Source organism: Apodemus sylvaticus, chromosome 4 (genome assembly GCF_947179515.1).
Source record: "Apodemus sylvaticus chromosome 4, mApoSyl1.1, whole genome shotgun sequence".
Classification (NCBI taxonomy): domain Eukaryota; kingdom Metazoa; phylum Chordata; class Mammalia; order Rodentia; family Muridae; genus Apodemus; species Apodemus sylvaticus.
The window spans coordinates 32,671,559-32,689,843 of NC_067475.1; the positions used below are offsets into that span (position 1 = coordinate 32,671,559).

An 18,285-nucleotide genomic window follows, 5' to 3' on the forward strand; every position below is an offset into this window, starting at 1 on the left:
ATACCATAATTCTGAAAGGTTTATTTTTTTTCCAAAATGAGAATTAAATCCACACATGAAATACCTTGATTACAGGTAAACAAGATAATAACGGATTACATGACCAAGCAAAATAGACCCACTATAAATTATGTAATAATTAGCATATGAATTAGAAAATGTTAGTAAGTTTTAGACATTTTATTAAGTGAAAAGAATCTCAGTCTTGAGTTTCAAAACGCTTTAAAAAACAATTAACTTGTATAAATAGTGTCACAAAAGGTAAGGCAAAGTAGGTGATATTTTGAGTAATCTTGCAGTTTACTAAACATGTAATAAATGTAGAAGACATTTGTGCATAGTAATTTCCTGAGAAATCTTTTTAGCCCTTTCACCATGTCCAACATGATTGAAAAATAACAAATACAAAACATTACTTTTCTATGGCATCTAAAATATTGACACAGTTTACATTGATGGGCAAAAGTCTTAAACCAGCTGGCCTCTGTATAGAAGGGAAGTATGTATGGGACACATGGGAGACAGATGGCCTACTTACTAGGTTTGGGACCGAAATGCAGCTTTTTGGTCAGCATGGAGGCGAAGCAGGGGACCTGCTTCTTGCCGATTGCACCTGGGTCTCTGCAGAAGTCCACGCGGCGCTGAGAGACCTTCCTGTTCACCAGCGTGAGCAGTTCCGTGAACTCTAGGGAGCTGCCGTACCTTGCCAGCATCTCGCACAGATCCTGGATGTACCAGGAGCCGTTCACAGTTTCTCGGTGAGAGTAATAGCCTGAAACAAGAGGGAGAGGTGCTTCATGGTCACGGAAAGACTCCTATGATGAAGTCACTTACAGAGATGAAAGCTCCCAGAAGTCCCTGGGAAGAGTAAGACGTGGTTACGATTCTTTCCACCACGTAATCCAATGTAGGAAAACATATTAATTCTATGGTTTTGTATACAAAGGATTAATGAAATTTGACAGAAGCCATCTAGGAAAGGCTACGGCAAGCAAGTGCGTTTCTTGGAGATGGTTCACTGTTTCCATAGCTGTGATGGGTGCCCTCTGGAGAGGCTCAGCCCCAGAGACTTTATCCCAGGACTGCTTCTCATGGCTGATGTGCCTTTCCTGCCACTATTACATGGTCTAATAAGTCCTGGGCACCAGCCCACCCTATTGGGCAAATTTCCTGCAGATCAACATGAAGATGAGCTTGTATGAATTAATGATGTTATAGCATTCCTGATTTGGTTTAAATAATTTTAGGAAAACCGTTTAAAGAGATAGAGCCAACCCCCGCCACCCCACCCCAGCTGGTTGCTATCAGCATGACTCCAATCGCCAATGCTATACCTATTTTTTTGCGGCCTGCCTCAGTTTACCCTGAGACCCCAATGAAGGCTTTTGACAAAACTTTTCAGTTTGGAAGTAAAGAATTTAGCAAAACATTTTTCGGCAAGGCTTTCCACAAATATGTCAGAATGGCACTGCCATGCCTACACCCAACACAACTACACAACTGTTGTTATTGTATTATTATAATACAGGATATATTATATTCCTGTATAATTTATAATAATATATTATACAGGAATGCTGTTGTTATTCTGTAAGATATTTCACATTTCACTCATCACTCAGAAAGGATTTCTTCAATGTGATTAGGCCTGTGGCTTTTTAATAGAACACAGTGATTTAATTGTGAAAAACTTAAGCCACAAGCCCAGGCCACCAGCTCCAGTCAGCCTCTGCTCGCTCACCTTCTGCCACAGAGTAGCACATGAGGAAGTCGGCCCCCGCGGGCAGCGTGTACACCGAGGCGGCGTCCACCTGGGTCACGTTGTCCAGCTTGTCTGTCCGATGATCCACCACGTCCAGAGGCACCACGGGCACGTCGTGCTGGCTGCCCCGACAGGCCTGCGAGAGGGAGGGAAGAACACTTTCTCTGCCTGCTGGTTTGTTACCCATGCTTGATGCGCAGTGAGGATAGAGAATTCAGCATACCTCCCGTTAGCAACGGAAGGCATGCAAACAGTTCAGAAATGACGCAGTCAGGCTCTGAGATGTAAAGCTAAGGGAGCGGATTTCTCAACAATGCTTCCTTTTAGACACTGTTGATAAAACCTGGGACCAACCCGCCCTGCAAATAAACACCAAAATATGCAGAAAGGTACACCCTTCCTTTCAAGAACTATCTCCCTTACCTGAATGTTTTTATTCAATCAGGTAATGACTCCCAAATGACCGTCTAGTCGAGGGAACTCACAATTTGTCAATCGTTGAAACAGCACTGACTCAAGGGGTCATCTATCCGCCGGCCTTTGCCTTCTGTTCCCACTGTATTTTGAAAATTATGTTTAAAAAGTATATCTGTGGATGTGTCTGTGCACATGTGAGTGCAGGTGCCCCCGGGGTTCAGAAGAGGGTGTTGGGTCCCTTAGAGAAGGGACTGGAACTCAGCAATATGTGCCTTCCTCACTGAGCCGCCCCCTTCCCCTCCAGCCCTGAGAACACACGCTTGTGCACCCTCTCTCTCCCTCCCCAGCCACTGTCCTCACGGCAAAGTGAGTTCTAAATTTCTTTCTTTCTTTTTTCTTTCTTTTGGTTTTTTGGATTTGGTTTTTTTCAAGACAGGGGGTTTCTCTGTATAGCCCTGGCTGTCCTGGAACTCACTCTGTAAACCATGCTGGCCTCAAACTCAGAAATCTGCCTGCCCTTGCCTCCCAGATGCTGGGATTACAGGCCTGCACCACCACTGCCCGGCGAATTCTAAATTTCTATCTATTTATTTCGACTGAGAAGCTGGCACCGAAGCTTTCTGTTTTCTGGTGTGAGGCCTCACGTTTGCTCGTCCCGTGCTCTGCCACTAAACCACATTCTGCCCCTCAGTGTTCCAGGCGAACCCGTCATGCTCCCGCCTCAAATCTACATGGTGAAGCCTCTAATACCAGATTTGCCATGCTCCAAACACTTGACGTCTTTTCTCTCTAACACTATTTGGCAGCTTGGAGAGGGATGAAGCAGGTGCAGTTGGGCCTGCTCCCTTCCACACCACCTCTCTGGCTCCCACAGACCCAGGCCCCGCCCTGGGTAGCCAGGCTGCCTTCTAGGGTCCTGTGCAATCAAAGTCCAGTGGCTCCTCCCCCAAACCCAGCCCAGCCACACAGCAACACAGCGATGACTATCTGTCACACTAAATGTTAATCACTTTTTTGTTGTTGTTTTTTCAAGACAAGGTAGCACTGGCTGGCCTACACACTCTGTAGACCAGGCTACTAGGGGTCTCGGACTCGTAAGTTTGGGGATTAAAGGTGCGCGCCATACCCTGCCTGGTTCAAAACACTCTTATAATAAAGAAACGTCAACAACTCAAAGAACAACTCTACTTGACCAGGATCCAGAAAGGGCCTTTCCAATTACTGGTGGAACTTAATTTAGAAATTGACTTTTTAACCTTTTTAATCGACACCCTGAATCTTATAGCTGAGGTGATGATGAGATCCGTCTCACCTGAATGATGAATATCTTGGGTTTTCCAACCAGGCTCTGACACTTGTCCCCTTTGAACAAGCCAGTCAATGTCTGAATTTCAATCTTGGCGTCGTACGCGTAGATGTGGTTGCCTTCTCCGTGGCTCAGGAAGACACACAGGAAGCAATCGGCATCTACGTGACTTGAGGTTGACACTACAGATGCCCCCAGAAATGCATGCAGAGGTGAAAAGAAGAGTTTGTTACCCACATGTGAAACTTCAAGTTACAGGTCCAGAACAAAAATACACTTACAGAATGGCAGGAGGGCCCTGCCTCAAAAACTACAGACTTCCCGTAATAACACACACCTTTATCTTCTTTAATATTGGGCCTCATTCTATAGCCAGGCTGGCCCTAAAGTGGTTCTTTGCCCTAAACTCTTCCTGATGTTGGTTGTTTGAGACTGGGACTGGCACTGCTGCCTATGAAGGCTGGCCTGGTAATCTTTCACCCCCAACCTCCTGGTGCTGGGATTACAGGTATATCCTACCATGGCTGGCTTAAAAAAAATATTAAAGTTTAAAGCAATTTCATTAAAAAAATTAGCTTAGGGGCTGGAGAGATGGCTCATCGATTAAGAGCATTGACTACTGTTCCAAAGGTCGTAAGTTCAAATCCCAGCAACCACATGGTGGCTCACAACCATCAGTAATGAGATCTGACACCTTCTTCTGGTGTGTCTGAAGACAGCTACAGTGTACTTACATATATAAAATAAATAAATCATTAGCTTTTCTCAAGAACAGAGAATGAAGGAAAAAATGGGGACGCTCCTTTAAGATCCAAGTTACTTTTTTTTTTTTAATTTATTTATTGTTATACATAAGTACACTGTAGCTGTCTTAAGACACACCAGAAGAGGGCTTCAGGTCTCGTTATGGATGGTAGTGAGCCACCATGTGGTTGCTGGGATTTGAACTCAGGACCTTTGGAAGAACAGTCAGTGCTCTTAACTACTGAGCCATCTGTCCAGCGCCTCCCCTCCCCAACAAGTTACTTAAAGATACAACAATGAAAACATCCTAGACCAACAGAGCATCCCCGAGTCTGTGGAATCCTAAACCAACAGAACATCCCCGAGTCCGTGGTTACAGAAATTCTCAGTAAGATACTTGCAAGCAGAATTCAACAATGCATTAAAAACCATACACCATGACCAAGTTAGCTTAATTGCAGGATCATAACGATGGCTCATCATATGCAAATCAGTGACTATAATACAGGCTATAAAGAGACTCAAACATAGGAAGTACATTATCATCTTGAGAGATGCAGAAAAAGATGCTGACAAAGTCCAGCATCTCCCGATGGGAGCCCTGAAGAAGCCAGGAGCAGAAGGAACACAATTCAGCGTCACACAGGCTGCACGGGACAGCCTAAGGCAGCTCAACACTAACAGGATCGCAAGCATTTCCTCGGGGACAGAAGCCCCTCCACCGTCACTCACCACGCTGCTTTAAGTGTTAGCGAGCACAGTGTGGCAGGAGGAAGAAATGAAAGAGACACACACGGGGAAGGCAGAAGTAAATTATCCCTGTTTGTAGATGGCGTGATTTTATACTTATGAGACACCAACGGGCTGGAGAGATGGCTTGGCAGGTAAGAGCGCAGGTTGCTCTCTGTTGGGTTCCCAGCACCCACATGACAGCTCACAGACATCTGTTACTTTAGATTTCAATGCTCTTGTTTGCCCTCCGAAGGCACCTGCAGCTTATATGCATGCAGACAAAACACTCAAACACATGAAGTTTTAAAACTTAAAAATAAAGAGCTCTAAATACTCCAACAGAAAATTCAGATCTGAACATTTTCAACCAAACAGCAGGATACAAAAATCAGAAGCTTTCTCATATGCTATCCATTGAGAAAGAAAGCAGGGACAGAATCTTATTTACGATAGCATTAAGAAGGGAATAAACAGGAATAAACTAAGGAGGTGAAAGGTCTCCAGCTCATGGGGTGACAATATTGAGAAAATGGCCACCATACAAAAACTGTGTATGGGCTCTCATAACAATTCTTCAGAGAATTAGAGAACATCCTGAGTTGGATCCTGAAGCAGGCGGGAACCCTGATAGCCAGGGCTAGCCTGAGCAAATAGGGCAATCCTGAGCAAATGGAACAGAGCTGTAGTTATCTATCGCCACACTGATTTCAGGTCATAGTGCAGGACTTAGTACCAAAACCCAGGTGGTGCCAGCACAGACACATCGACCAATGGGATCGAGGGCCCAGGCGTCAACCCATACAGCTCTGGTCGCCTAATTTTTGGCAAAGGCATCACAACATAGGTGAGAGAAAAGTCGAAAGACAGTCTCTTTAACACACTGCAGGGAAACTGAACATCCACTGGAGAGGTGACGCTGAGACCGGAAATGATGATAAACATTTCAAGACACAGGCATGAGCAGGATGCTGAGGTGACAGACAGGTAAAGGTGCTTGTGGCCAGGGCTGAGGGAGTCCCAGAGGCCACATGGCAGAAGACGCCTCCCTCCCAAAGCTGGCCCACGCTATCCACACGGACGCTGTGGCACACGTACAGGCTCGCACCCCGCAGAAACAAAAGAATACATGACTAAGAAAAAGAAAAAGATACAGACAAAGCCCTCTGAAAAGGACTCCAATAGCTCAGGGATTACTTCCAAGGACCACTAAATGGGATCGCATGAAAAATTAAACAAGCTTCACAGCAAAAGAAACAACTCCCAGACTGAGGTTATAGCCTACAGAATGGAAGGAAATCTTCTTTTGGCCACACATATGAAGAAATTAGGTTAGTATCTAGACTATATAATGAATGATAGGGGACGGGGAAACCTACTAGAAAGCCAAATAATCCAATCAGAAAATTATAAATGAAACAACAGGGATGCTTCTCCAAACTTGACGTGACAAGCCAGGCGGTGGTGGCACATGCCTTTCATCCCAGCACTCCAGAGGCAGAGGCAAGCAGATCTCTGAGAGTTCAAGGCCAGCCAGGTCTACAAAGAATTCCAGGACAGCCAGGGCTATACATAGAAACCCTGTCCTGAAGAAAAAAAGAAAAAAAAAAAAGAAATACCAAATGTCAGTAGCAAGGTGACAGAATGTCCCTCAACCTCAGCCATCAGAGAAACACAAATCAGAAACACCTTGAGGTCACTTCCTCTCAGTCAGAAAGGTTCTCATTTAAAAAAAAAAAAAAAAAAAAAAAAAAAAAAAAAAGACAGTAACAAAACCAGTGCTGGTGAGGGTGGGAAATGGGCAGCTGAGCTAAGTTGTGGGCTGAATGGAAAGGTGAGGGGAGAATGGAAAGGGGTTGGGGAGGAGGGAAGGGGGCTGGGGAGGAGGGAAGGGGGTGGGGAGGAGGGAATGGGGGAGGGAGGAGGGAAAGGGACTGGGGAGGAGGGAAGGGGGGGTGGGGAGGAGGGAAGGGGGCTGGGGAGGAGGGAAGGGGACTAGAGAGGAAGGAAGGGGGTTGGAGAGGAGGGAAGGGGGTGGGGAGGAGGGAAGGGGGTAGGGAGGAGGGGATGTTGGCTGGGAGGAAGGAGCCCTTCCTTGTACTGTGCTGGATAGAGTGTAAGTAACCACAGGCCCCATGGAAATCAATCCAGAGCTTCCTCAGAAACAAGCACAGCTCCCAGCTGCAGCACCCCTGGGCACGCACCCCAGGGGATCCAGGGCCGCTCATGGAGATGCCCGCTCCCCCATGTTTACTGCAGCACTGCTCACAACAGACAAACCAGAGAATCAGCTTAGCTGTCCCTCAGCTCCTAACAAGCAGAGAGACATTGTATGGTGTGTCCACACAGTGGAGTTTTACTCAGCCACAAAGAGCAAACTACGTCATCTGCAGAAAAAATGCATGGAGCTGGAGACCATCGCCCTAAGCAGAACAGGGCGGCCCAGAGAGACGAGCTCCACAGTCTCTCCCTCAAAGCACAACCTTCAGTTTCACATCCGCTCACCTGTCATACTCACGCGACATGAACACAGAAGAAGGCAGGCTACCTGGGAAGAGGAGGGGGAGCAGTTGGAGCTGAGATGAGGGAACCAAAGGTGAAGAGTAAAGATGGTCAAAAACGTTTGATGGACTTGGAACACGAATGTCACTAAGAAACCTGCTTTATATGGTGACTGTTTGGTAATTTAAAAATCATTTTCTAAAGACCCACGTGACTTTGGTAATAATACATTAAAAGTTGTTTTGGATGAGTAGACTTCCCTACGGTAGACTGAAAACCTAGAAGCAAACCACTCAACAGCTACCTCTCTGGCTGCATCCAGTGCCACACCTAACTCTCAGAGTTTCCGGGAGTGTTGAGACCCCCCACGTCCCCCAAAGCTTAGGAGCAAAGCAGAGAACCTAGTAAGCAGTCAGTCTCAATTATAAGTATTTCCAAGGTAATTAAAGGAGAGCGCTAGAGAAAGCACAAAATGATAGTGCAAATACCAACGACAACAACCCCTCCCTCCCCCCCCCCCCCCTGAGCAAATGATTTGAAGACTCAAAGCACGCAGTGAGGATGGACTCTAAGTTGCATTATCATCAGAATACCTACCTCGTGGTGCTGCAGGAGATTATAGACACAGGTAGTCAGATCTAGAGATATCCATTGAATCAGGGACCATAAATATCAAGACTACCTACCCTCGTGGATTTTGAGCAGGAGTTCTTCTGCTCGGAGGTCGTTAAAGCATTTCACTTCAAATCCTAGCTCTGAAAACCTGGTGACACAATGAACTCAGAATTAGCTTGTGAGGATTACTGGGCCATCCAATACCCTTACTTCCTTGGGGAATTCTATGCCTATGTTTATGACATACAAAAAAACAAAAACAAAAACAAAAAAAAAACCAACCAGGGCAATTCCCTTGATCATCTGCCCTGGGAGGGCTTAGCAGTGACAGCAGCCAATTCAATGACACTATCACCACCTACTGCACAGATGTTAGTGACAAGGACAACCTAGTGGTGTGTTTGCGGAGCCTCGGTAAGGTAATGCTAAGCACACACTGGGGGGGGGGGGGGCAGAGGGGGCTCTCAATCTATCACCAGTGCTAAATTACCATTAGCTATCACTTAGGTATATCAAGACAGAGAAAACTACCTTCGAGTCAGGTTGTCCCTGTCTGCACTGGTGCCCCGCCTATCTGGGAGTGTCAAGTGCCAGAAGAACCTCTCGTGATTGAAGATGAGGGCAATTCCTCTCCTCTTGTGGTCCATCTTGTACTGCTCCGCTGGGTCGAACACTTCCCTACTAAAGAGGAGTTAAAAAAACAAACAATCACTCCAGGCCCTTTGACCCAGAAGTTCTCCACCGGCCTAATGCAGTTCCTGGAGTTGTGGTGACCCCTACCCACCCGTAAAGTGATATTTGTTGCTACTTTGTAACTGTATTTTTGCTACTGTTATGAGCTGTGATACAAAAATGTGTGGTTTCAGAACGCCTTAGGTGACCTCTGTGAAAGCTGACCCCCCCTCCCCCCCCACAGTCTTTTGACCACACAGGGGTCATGACCCATAGGTGAGAACTACTACTCTAATCAAACCTATATCCCAGCTCCCCAAATACTAAACACCACTGAACCTATGTGAGACGTCTTTAGGTAAGATGGTTGTGACCAAGAACAGAAAGGCTTTTATAAGACAAGAATATCGCTCTTATCCTCTCTCTCTCTCTCTCTCTCTCTCTCTCTCTCTCTCTCTCTCTCTCTCTCTTCTCTCTCTCTCTCTCTCTCTCTCAGCTTCCCTCTTGCCCTCTTGGACTCCTCTCTCTCCCCCTCCCCTCCCTCCCCTCCCCACTCTCCTGGTCATGGCCAGGCCTCTCCTTCTCTACTCTCTCCTTCTCCCTACCTTTCTCTCCCTCTACTACCGCCTTAACTCCCTCCCCATGCCCTGAATAAACTCTATTCTATACTGGAAAAAAAAAAAAGACAAGAGTATCTTCACCTTTTGTAGAAGCCATCGGTTTCCGTCATGTTTTACTTTCCCCTATTAGGAAACAAAGTTGTTTGTTTGTTAATTTCTTTTTTTTTTTTTTTTTTTTTTGTGAGACAAGATTTTATTATGTGGCCCTGGATGGTCTGGAACTCTCTAAGTAAACCTGGATGGCCTCCAGCTCACAGAAATCACCTGCCTTGGCCTCCTGAGGGCTGAGATTAAAGGGGCGTGCCACCATGCCTTTCTTGGGTATTTTACTTTCAAGGAAAGTGCAGCAAAGGTGCTCTGCCCCTCAGACAGCCCCTCTCCCTCCCCCCTCCCCATCTCTAAGGCTCCTGGAAATGAAGGGGGGAAGCCATCTGGAGAGTGAATCAGCCACCACAACACTCAGCTTTTCTGGCTTCCAAATAACAAAAATGATGAGCAGAAACGGGGACAATCTTATTCTAACACATGTGCCTTGAGTTGAACAACTATGTGGTTACTGAGTTTGAAGAAAATACCCAGTTGCTTTGGTGTACTGGATGAATCACACAGGGAACTGAGCCCACTCTGTGGTTTACAATGTTTCCATTATGCTAAATACACTTAACTGGAAGAGGGCAAGGCCTGCATTGCAAGGCCCAGATTTTGGTTTTCTGAGTCACCTATCTCCAATGAAAACAGGGAGACAAAGGGAGGGAAAAAAAGGGAGCCCTGTAATCACAGCTGATACCTCACAGCTCTGAGTAATCCTTCTCTGCATCCTTCCCTCTCTGGGGAGCGCTAGGTGACAGGCCTCCCTCTCTGTGCCGATCCAATTGCTTAATGTCTGCAGTGCAGTGTTGGTCACTAGCCACCTCGGCCGAAGCCCAACTTTATCATCTCGTTGTTCGGGGAGGCCTCACAGTCATGGGCTCAGGGCGTTTGCTCCTCCGGGCTCAGCATCCGGAGTAGCTCAGGCAAGAAGCTCTGCACCACCTGGCCCAGCTTCCAATGAAGTCAAATGTAAAGAGGCACATTCAGGGCTGGAGAGATGGCTCAGCGGTTAAGGGCACGGACTGCTCAGCCAGAGGTCCTGAGTTCAATTCCCAGCAACCACATGGTGGCTCACACCCATCTGTAATGGGATCTGATGTCTTCAGTGTGTCTGAAGAGAGCCACAGTGTACTCACATACATGAAATAAATAAATCTTAAAAAAAGAAAAAAAAGAAGAGACACATTCAGCAGATGGTATCTGTACTGTAACTGGTTCAATAATCTGTTCTCTTTTGGTTAGCTAACAGATTAAAGGGAGGAGAGAGTTATGAACAAGGGGGGAAGTTAACAGGATACAACTCTTGGCATAGTTTTGAGGCAGAATTGATTAAATTTCCCTCCATTCTTAGACAGACTCCCCCACATCTTCTTGTTCCAACCTCATGTCAATAAAACACAACCACAGTCACCCTGGCTGTGAGGCTGAGTGGGGAGGTGGTGCAGTCAGCGTCAGCCTATGCGGTTACCCAGGCAGCACTATCTCTCAACGAAGAGTCCAGTAGGGCATTTCCTTGTCCAACAGGTGCCAAGTAGGTTTCCTCCATCTGCCTCAGAATTGCCGGTGAGTGTCAGAAGGCTGACTCCTGGGTCTTAGTGGCAACTGACACCTCCAGAACCAGAACCCAGGAAGGGACAGCCAATCTGTAACAAGGCTCCTGAGAGCGGCTGTGGTTAAAATGCCAATTGCAGCTAGACATGTCCCTTGAAAGCCCTGGAGCCGCGACTCCACCCTTCCCATCCAATAAGAAGCCTCAGTGTGGGTGGTCCTACACATTTTCCTCAGCCTAGTCAGGGCCGAGAGACTTAGGCCTAAGTTGTTGCTCAAGCGCTATTAAAAATGGCATCCAGTTTCAAGGCGGTCAAATTCACACCCTCAGTAAGGGTTTGTTTAATGTAAAGTTGGGGTCTTTCAATAAAGCTTTGACATGCATGTGTGTGTGTAAGGAAGCCGGCAGGCACATGCCACAGACCTGTGGAAGTCAGGTGACAGCTTGCAGGGGCAGGTTCCTCCTTCCATAATAGGGTCCCAGGCTCAGTGGCGAGCGCCTTTCCCTGCTAAGCTATCTTGCCAGCAGTGAACAGTTTTAATATAGACTTAAGTACAGGCATCAGGAGACAGAGGAGGTATGCTTAGGAAAATTACAACAGATACCCAAGATATCTGTCTTAGTTGGGGTTTTGATTGATGTAATCAAACACCATGACGGAAAAGCATTTGGGGAGGAAAGAGTTTATTTGGCTTATATTTCCTTGTCACTGTTCATCATCAAAGGAAGTCAGGACAGGAACTCAAACAGGGCAGAAACCTGGAGGCAGGAGCTGATGCAGAGGCCATGGAGGGGTGCTGTTTACTGGCCTGCTCAGTCTGCTTTCTTCTAGAACCCTGGACCAGAGCCCAGAGATAGCACCAAGCACAATGGGCTGGGCCCCCCCCCCCCCCCAGTGATCCTTAATTAAGAAACTGCTCCACAGGCCTGCTTACAGCCTGATCCTATGGAGACATTTACTTAACGGAGGTTCCCTCCTCTCAGATGACTTTAGTTTGTGTCAAGTTGACATAAAACTGCCCAGCACAACATGGGTGCGGGCTTCTCAAGAGAGTCTCTCCTTAGCAAGGGTTTAAAGCTGGCCTCAAATTCACATTCCTTTTGCCTCAGCCTTCAGAGACGGGGTCATAACAACGCATATTCAAAGCTTATCTGTTCTGTGTGACCTAGGCTAACCTAGAACCCAGATTCTCCTACCTTAGCCTCTTTTGTAGCTGGGATTCAGATACTCTATATGAGGGTCACCTCAGTCCGGTTATCAAAAATGTATACAGTGATCAGCCACGTCTCAGTTCTCCTTTTCTGTTCCACCCTAAAGTACACATTGCCTAGTAAACATTTTAGTTCCTTAGTTTAATTTGTATAAAATCACTCACTCTTTTTTTTTCTCTTTATGGTAATTTCCAGATAAAGCTATCAGCCACAGTTGGTGGTGTAGCCTGTAGATACTTTATCTTACTACTTCCAAATCTCAAGAATACAGAGCATGGGCCAGACCTGCCTAAGGTCAGCCCAGAGAAGTCGGAACCGAAAGCCTGGTGCTGATGGATTGCAAAGTCTGTACCACCCATCACCCCGCATTCCACAGGAGGCCACTTTCCAAACTAGCTCTCATGAGAATCTACCCATATTCTCTGTCAACCATCTATTTAATAACCTATAAGAAGTAACTCACCTCCCTAGCACATACCACGGAAAGGGCTGGTCTAGAAGGGGAGGACTCAAACAAAAAGGGGAGGGGGGTCAGTGCCTCCCCACCCCCAACCTGGCTTCCCATCCCTCACCACCCATCTCTAAACTGGAGATGGCCACTAGACCCTGTGTATCCAACAGGGCCACTTCCTGAAGATCATGGAGACTTTCAGTGTTCCTCTGGAATAAGGACAGAAGCTCTGAAAGAAAGGCGGTCTCTGAGGACCTTAAAGATTTTTCAGGCTTTAAGTTTCTAACTTTAACAAGTGCCGGTTTTGATAGGCGACAGGAAACCTGTTCTGAAGCAAGAACTAGCATTTTATCACTGTGTGGAGAAAAGTTATTTGGGGCTAACCTGTGGCCAGCAACAGGTTTGCCGGCTGCAGGAGGCTCTGAGGCGGAGGTGCCCGCCCAGGTCTGGCCTTGGTTAGGGGTCTTGAGCCCGGCTTCCGCAAGCCGGTGCTTCGAGCCCGGGTCCGCCTCTTCTTCCCACTTTTCAGGCAGACGCGAGCAACAAAAACACGATTCAACTTGCAGAGCCAAGTTCTCTACCACAAAGCGCAAGCGCCGCCCTCTAAAGTTTAAACAGCCCGGACGCAGCGGACCTGAAGACAAAAGCGCTCGGCGGGGTTAGCCTGGGCGAAACCCACTGCTGTGTCCTCCACTGCACAGCGCCGCAAGCCCACTTTGCCAGGCCCAGCAGTCCCGGGGGGCCACCTGCCCTCCTCTGCCCGGCGCCCCAGGCTCGCACCCGTGCCCACTTACCTGCCCGCGAGCTCCGGGTGTCCTAGCCTAGAGGCCTCCACTAGCCCGTTTCCTGCCAGCCCCGCCCCGCCTCCTGCCCCGCCCCAGGATCCGCCTCTGCCTCCCCCAGCAACTGGGCCCTTCGTCACCCAGGCAACGCCAGGACGCCACTGCCTCTTCCTCCTGCACAGAGCCAGGCTGTGTGTCTAAGTGTACGTGTAACTGTCCACACTGCCCTGGGAAGCAAGTAGGGCAACGTCACCTCCAGGGTGGTGAACGCATGTGTTGCCGTCCTCGCCAACCCTTAGCTCTTTGCCACTTCATGTAGTGCTCAGTTTAGTGCAGAGCTTACTTTATAGTTACTTTAGAAGGCTTATTTCTCACGTTTCTTTGTTTGAACAAGGTTTTAGGCCAAAGAAAGCAGAGGCAACTTCTGGGCTTTCTTCTGAAACTTCCTTCCTTCCTTCCTTCCTTCCTTCCTTCCTTCCTTCCTTCCTTCCAGTCTCCTGTAGCTGAGGTCATATGACCTTGACCTTCCAGCCTCCACACTCAGTGCTGTGATAACTGTCTTGTGCCACCACACCCAGGATTCTTGCATGCCAGCCAAGCACCCTACCACTTCCTAGATGTTTAAGTCTGGCTAATAAAAGTAGAGCTAATTTGGCAGTGCATGCAGAAATTCTAAGAACGAGAGTCTGTCTGTAGGTGATGGCGACCCTGACCTTTCCTGGGTCATATTGTGCCTACTGTGTGCCACCTTGTCATTTAAAAAGCAAGCAGCTATAGATGATAAAAATTATGTTAAGGTGTTACCAGTTGGCTGAGGGGTCTTTTATTATACTATTTAATTGTGTGTATATGTATAGGAAGTATGTGTGTGCACGTCTGTGCGTGTGTGCATGAGGGAGGGTTCTTTAACAGGACAGGGCCACATGTGTAGTCCTATGCATCCACAGGTATCTTTGCACAGCTTCTGTCCTTCTAGTCTCAAAGTCACCATTTCCATTAAATAAAGCAATGAAAGTCATGATAACAGTCTACTGTTGTCTTGTTTACTGAATAAACCTTTTTCCTTGCCCTGAAAATTCCTTGTCTGAAATTCTTTGGGCCCCTTTTGATGGCAAGTCAAGAGGGTTGGGCTTAGTAATATTCAACTGTCTTAATAATAATTTTCTCTGTCATTACAACATGGCGTATCAAGCTCTTCCTCCAGTGATGGTTGTGACATGTTAAACCCAGAACTCCCCAGAACTATGCTTTTGGGGGGGGGGGGAGCACAGGGAAGATGGGTGTGAGTTGTACTATCCTCTCTTGTTCCAAGAAACAGTGTGGCCTACTTTTGTTTTTATTTATTACTTATTTAGGTCTCATCCCTCCCAGCCCAGCTGCCCAGACCCAGCAGAGTGAGCGGCAGGGTCTCAGCATTTGTACTCAGGGCCTTCCAGGTGTGAATGGCTTGTCTGACCCCCAAGACTGCCTATGCAGTGCGTAACTGAGTCCTGACAACGCACCTGCATCTCACTGTATCAGAGCAGGATCCCTGACTGGCTGGCCTTCCACTTATTTGAAAGGAGCAGATAAAGAGACTGGTTTTCCTGCTAAGTACCTTCTTATCTCATAACAGTGTATTACCTTTTCCCCTTTGCATACATGATCTTCCTATATAATTCTCGTGGGCCTTGAACTTGCAATCTTCCTGCCTCGCCTTCCAAGTACTACATTAAAGATAGGCATACTCACACCTAACGCACTACTGTTTCTCTCACACATACACACACACACACACACACACACACAATGTGCGTTCCTAATCAAACCCTCTGCAAAAGCAGTGAGCATATTTAACTTCTGCGCGAGCTCTCCAGACTCCATTACTTTTATAGTCTATGTAATTAAAGGGATCTCGTTATTTTGTGCTGTTTTATTTTAATTTATTTTGAGGTAAGGTCTCCCTTTGTAGCCCAGGCTGGCCTCCAACCCATTATCCTGCCTGAGCCTCCAGGGTGCTGGAGATGCAGCGTACACATCTAACTGTAATTATGGATTTTAAAGTAACATTTCCTCTAACTTGACATTCAATAAATTTTGCATTGGTTTGCAGTCTATTCCTATAACAAATGCCTTAGATAAATCAACCTGAAAGAGAAAAACATTTACAAAATAAAGCTCAGCTTTAGAGGCTCCAGTCTTTGTGATGGTTTGAATAGGCACCCCCCAACCCCCACCCAACCCGGTGGACTCACAGGTCTGAATGCTTAGCCCAGAGGGAGGGCACCATTGGGGGTGTGGCCTTGTGGAAGTAGGTGTGGCTTTGTTGGAGAAGAGCCGTGGGGAGGAGCACTGAAGTCTCCTATGCTCAAGCTACAATCACTGTGATACAGAACTCTCCTCCCTCCTCCAGCACCTGAGTCTGCCTGCACGCTGCCCTGCCGTGCTTCCTGCCTTGATGATAAAGGATTAAACCTTTGAAACCAGTAGGACAGCCCCAACTAAATGCTTTTCTTTATAACAGTTGCTGTGATAACTGGGTGTGGTAGCAGATCTCTGTGAGTGCAAGGCCAGCCTAGTTTACAAAGCAAGCCCAGGATAGCCAAGGCCCTCTGACACAGAGAAACCCTGTCTTGAAAAACAAACAAGGGCTGGAGAGATGGCTGAGCGGTTAAGAGTGCTGACTGCTCTTCCAGAGGCCCAAGTCCCAGGAACCACAAGGATGGTTCACAACCATCCATAATGAGACCTGACACCCTCCTCTGGTGCATCTGAAGACAGCTACAGTATACTTAGATATAATAATAAATAAATCTTTAAAAAAAGAAAAACAAACGAGAAAAGTTGCCGTGGTCATGGTGTCTCTTCACAGCAATAAAACCCAAATTAAGTTGGCTCATAGTTCTGGGGGCTGGGCCAAAACAGCCCCATGGTGTGGGTATATGACAGTAGGATGTCATAGCAAGCAAAAGGCAGACAGGGTGGGGAGAGGAGCCTCAGTGTCCTCTTCAAGTCCATGACCTTCTATAGTGGCCTGGACTGGGGGCCAAGCCTTCAATACCTGGGCCTTTGGGGATATTACAGATCCAAAGCAGAAGCAGGACTAGGGGTATAGAGCTAAAAGCTCAGCTTCCAGTGACTCCCTCCCTCAGGTTCTAGCCCCACCCACTAAAGACTCCACAACCCCAAACAGTACCACTAGCTGCCCACCAAGTGCTCAACTATTAGTCTGTGTTTTCTATCCAAGCTGCAACAACTTATTTACAAATGACAGATGCATCATTTTCAACTTTTAAAGCAAGCACTGTCAACAGTGGGTAGCTGAGACCCGCTTCTGTGAGTCTGACACACATTCCTGCCAGGCAGCCACTAGTTGGAACCCCTGAAAGCTCCCTCCCCTGTAGTAGAAAGAAAACAAAAAAGCAAAACTAGTAAGCCACGCCAGATCCAACAGAGACCAAAAGTTGGCTGGCGGGAGGGATTGGCCCCATAGCTGACTACTACTTGCTTTTATGGAATTTACTATCCCAAAGGCTTAGCTTGACACCTACGCTAGGAATGAAACACAGGGAATATATTCCAAATCATTTGAAAATCATTCTTTGGTCAATTTCCAGTGCTAACTCTGCCAACCCTCTAATTTGTTTTCCTCATAGAAATCACAAACACTACATTTCTAGGATTCTGACTTATCTGCTTAAGAAAGTGTGTGTTACAGTTGGAGCCAGCCTGTCCCCTAGCTGCTGGTACTCTTAAGGGGTGCCACAGGCTCATGACAGTGCCCATGACATCAATACATCAAAACAGTGGTCAGTTCACAGCTGAATAAACTACTGGGATTTGATGGAAAACTGTCCAAGGTGGAGCCCCCCACATCAAGGGTGTTTCTTGTCTTCAGCCCCTCCCTCTCTCTCCTCTGTGAGCTATCAGCCCTCTCCCTTCACCTTACCAGGCTCAGTAACAGTGTGCAAATAAAAACATTTTCTGCCTTTGATTTTTCTCAAAACTCTGCTACAGGGAGGGAAGCCTGAGAGCCAATGAAGTAAAGTTGTCAACAAGGGTTTGAAAGACACGACAGATATGAAATAAAGAAATGTAGAGGGTGGAGAGATGGCTCAGTGGTTAAGAGCACCGGACAATCTTCCAGAAGATCTCAGGTTCAATTCCCAACACCCATATTGCCACTCACCATCAGCTATAATTCTAGTTCCAGGGATACTGCCGCCCTCTTCTGTCCTCTACAGACACCAGGCATACACATGGTGTGGACATCCATGGAGGCCAAACACCCACACACATAAATACATACATAACTAAATACATTTTAAGAAAGAAAAGAAGTAATGTAAAATCATTAAGAACAACATCAATGTAGCTAGCATACAAAAGTGAGGCTGACTTACAAACTCACACTTGGCACAATGGCCAGACTTGCCTATTTAACATATCAAAGCAGACCTGGCCTTCAGGTTCTCCCATCATCCTCTAGTCCCTACCTGACCTGTCATAGAAACCGGCAGGCATACCCCAACTCCTAGCCTAACTTCTCCAGCGCAGGGCTGGGGTGCCCTTCCCTATGTAATCCAGCCAGTGTGGCCTCCTGGCCCTCCCCTCCCCTGTTTCTCCCTCAGCCTGGCTGGGAATTATGTTTACTTTGGACTCTCCCAGATGTTCTGGCTTCTGGCTCCGTTCTCCCTGTTATCTACAATAACCCTCCTCCTCCCCCACACCTCTGCACCGACGTCTTGTCCCTCCTTTTTATTTTTTTCTTCCATTCACTGATAGAGTCTTACTGTTTTAAAACAAACGTTCAGATTTATTGTATGTGTATGAGAGTCTGTGTACCGCTTGCACT

At 47.0% G+C, this 18,285-nt stretch overlaps 1 protein-coding gene across 4 annotated transcripts; it reads right to left on the minus strand.

Moving 5' to 3' along the window:
* Positions 1–165: 165 nt before the first annotated feature.
* Positions 166–13,523, minus strand: Casp6 (caspase 6). Of its 4 annotated transcripts, none has more exons than XM_052179261.1 (8): positions 13,464–13,511; positions 13,054–13,190; positions 9,449–9,490; positions 8,607–8,753; positions 8,147–8,223; positions 3,492–3,667; positions 1,742–1,898; positions 166–772 (listed from the first exon to the last, which is right to left on the minus strand). In XM_052179261.1, exons 3-8 carry the CDS (start codon positions 9,475–9,477, stop codon positions 531–533), a joined length of 828 nt encoding a protein of 275 aa, XP_052035221.1. In that variant the 5' UTR covers positions 9,478–9,490; positions 13,054–13,190; positions 13,464–13,511; the 3' UTR covers positions 166–530. The 4 variants fall into 4 exon arrangements, with proteins under 4 accessions (XP_052035221.1, XP_052035219.1, XP_052035220.1 ...); XM_052179259.1 differs by having other exon boundaries at positions 8,607–8,756; positions 13,464–13,509; XM_052179260.1 differs by lacking the exon at positions 13,054–13,190 and having other exon boundaries at positions 13,464–13,523.
* Positions 13,524–18,285: the final 4,762 nt, after the last annotated feature.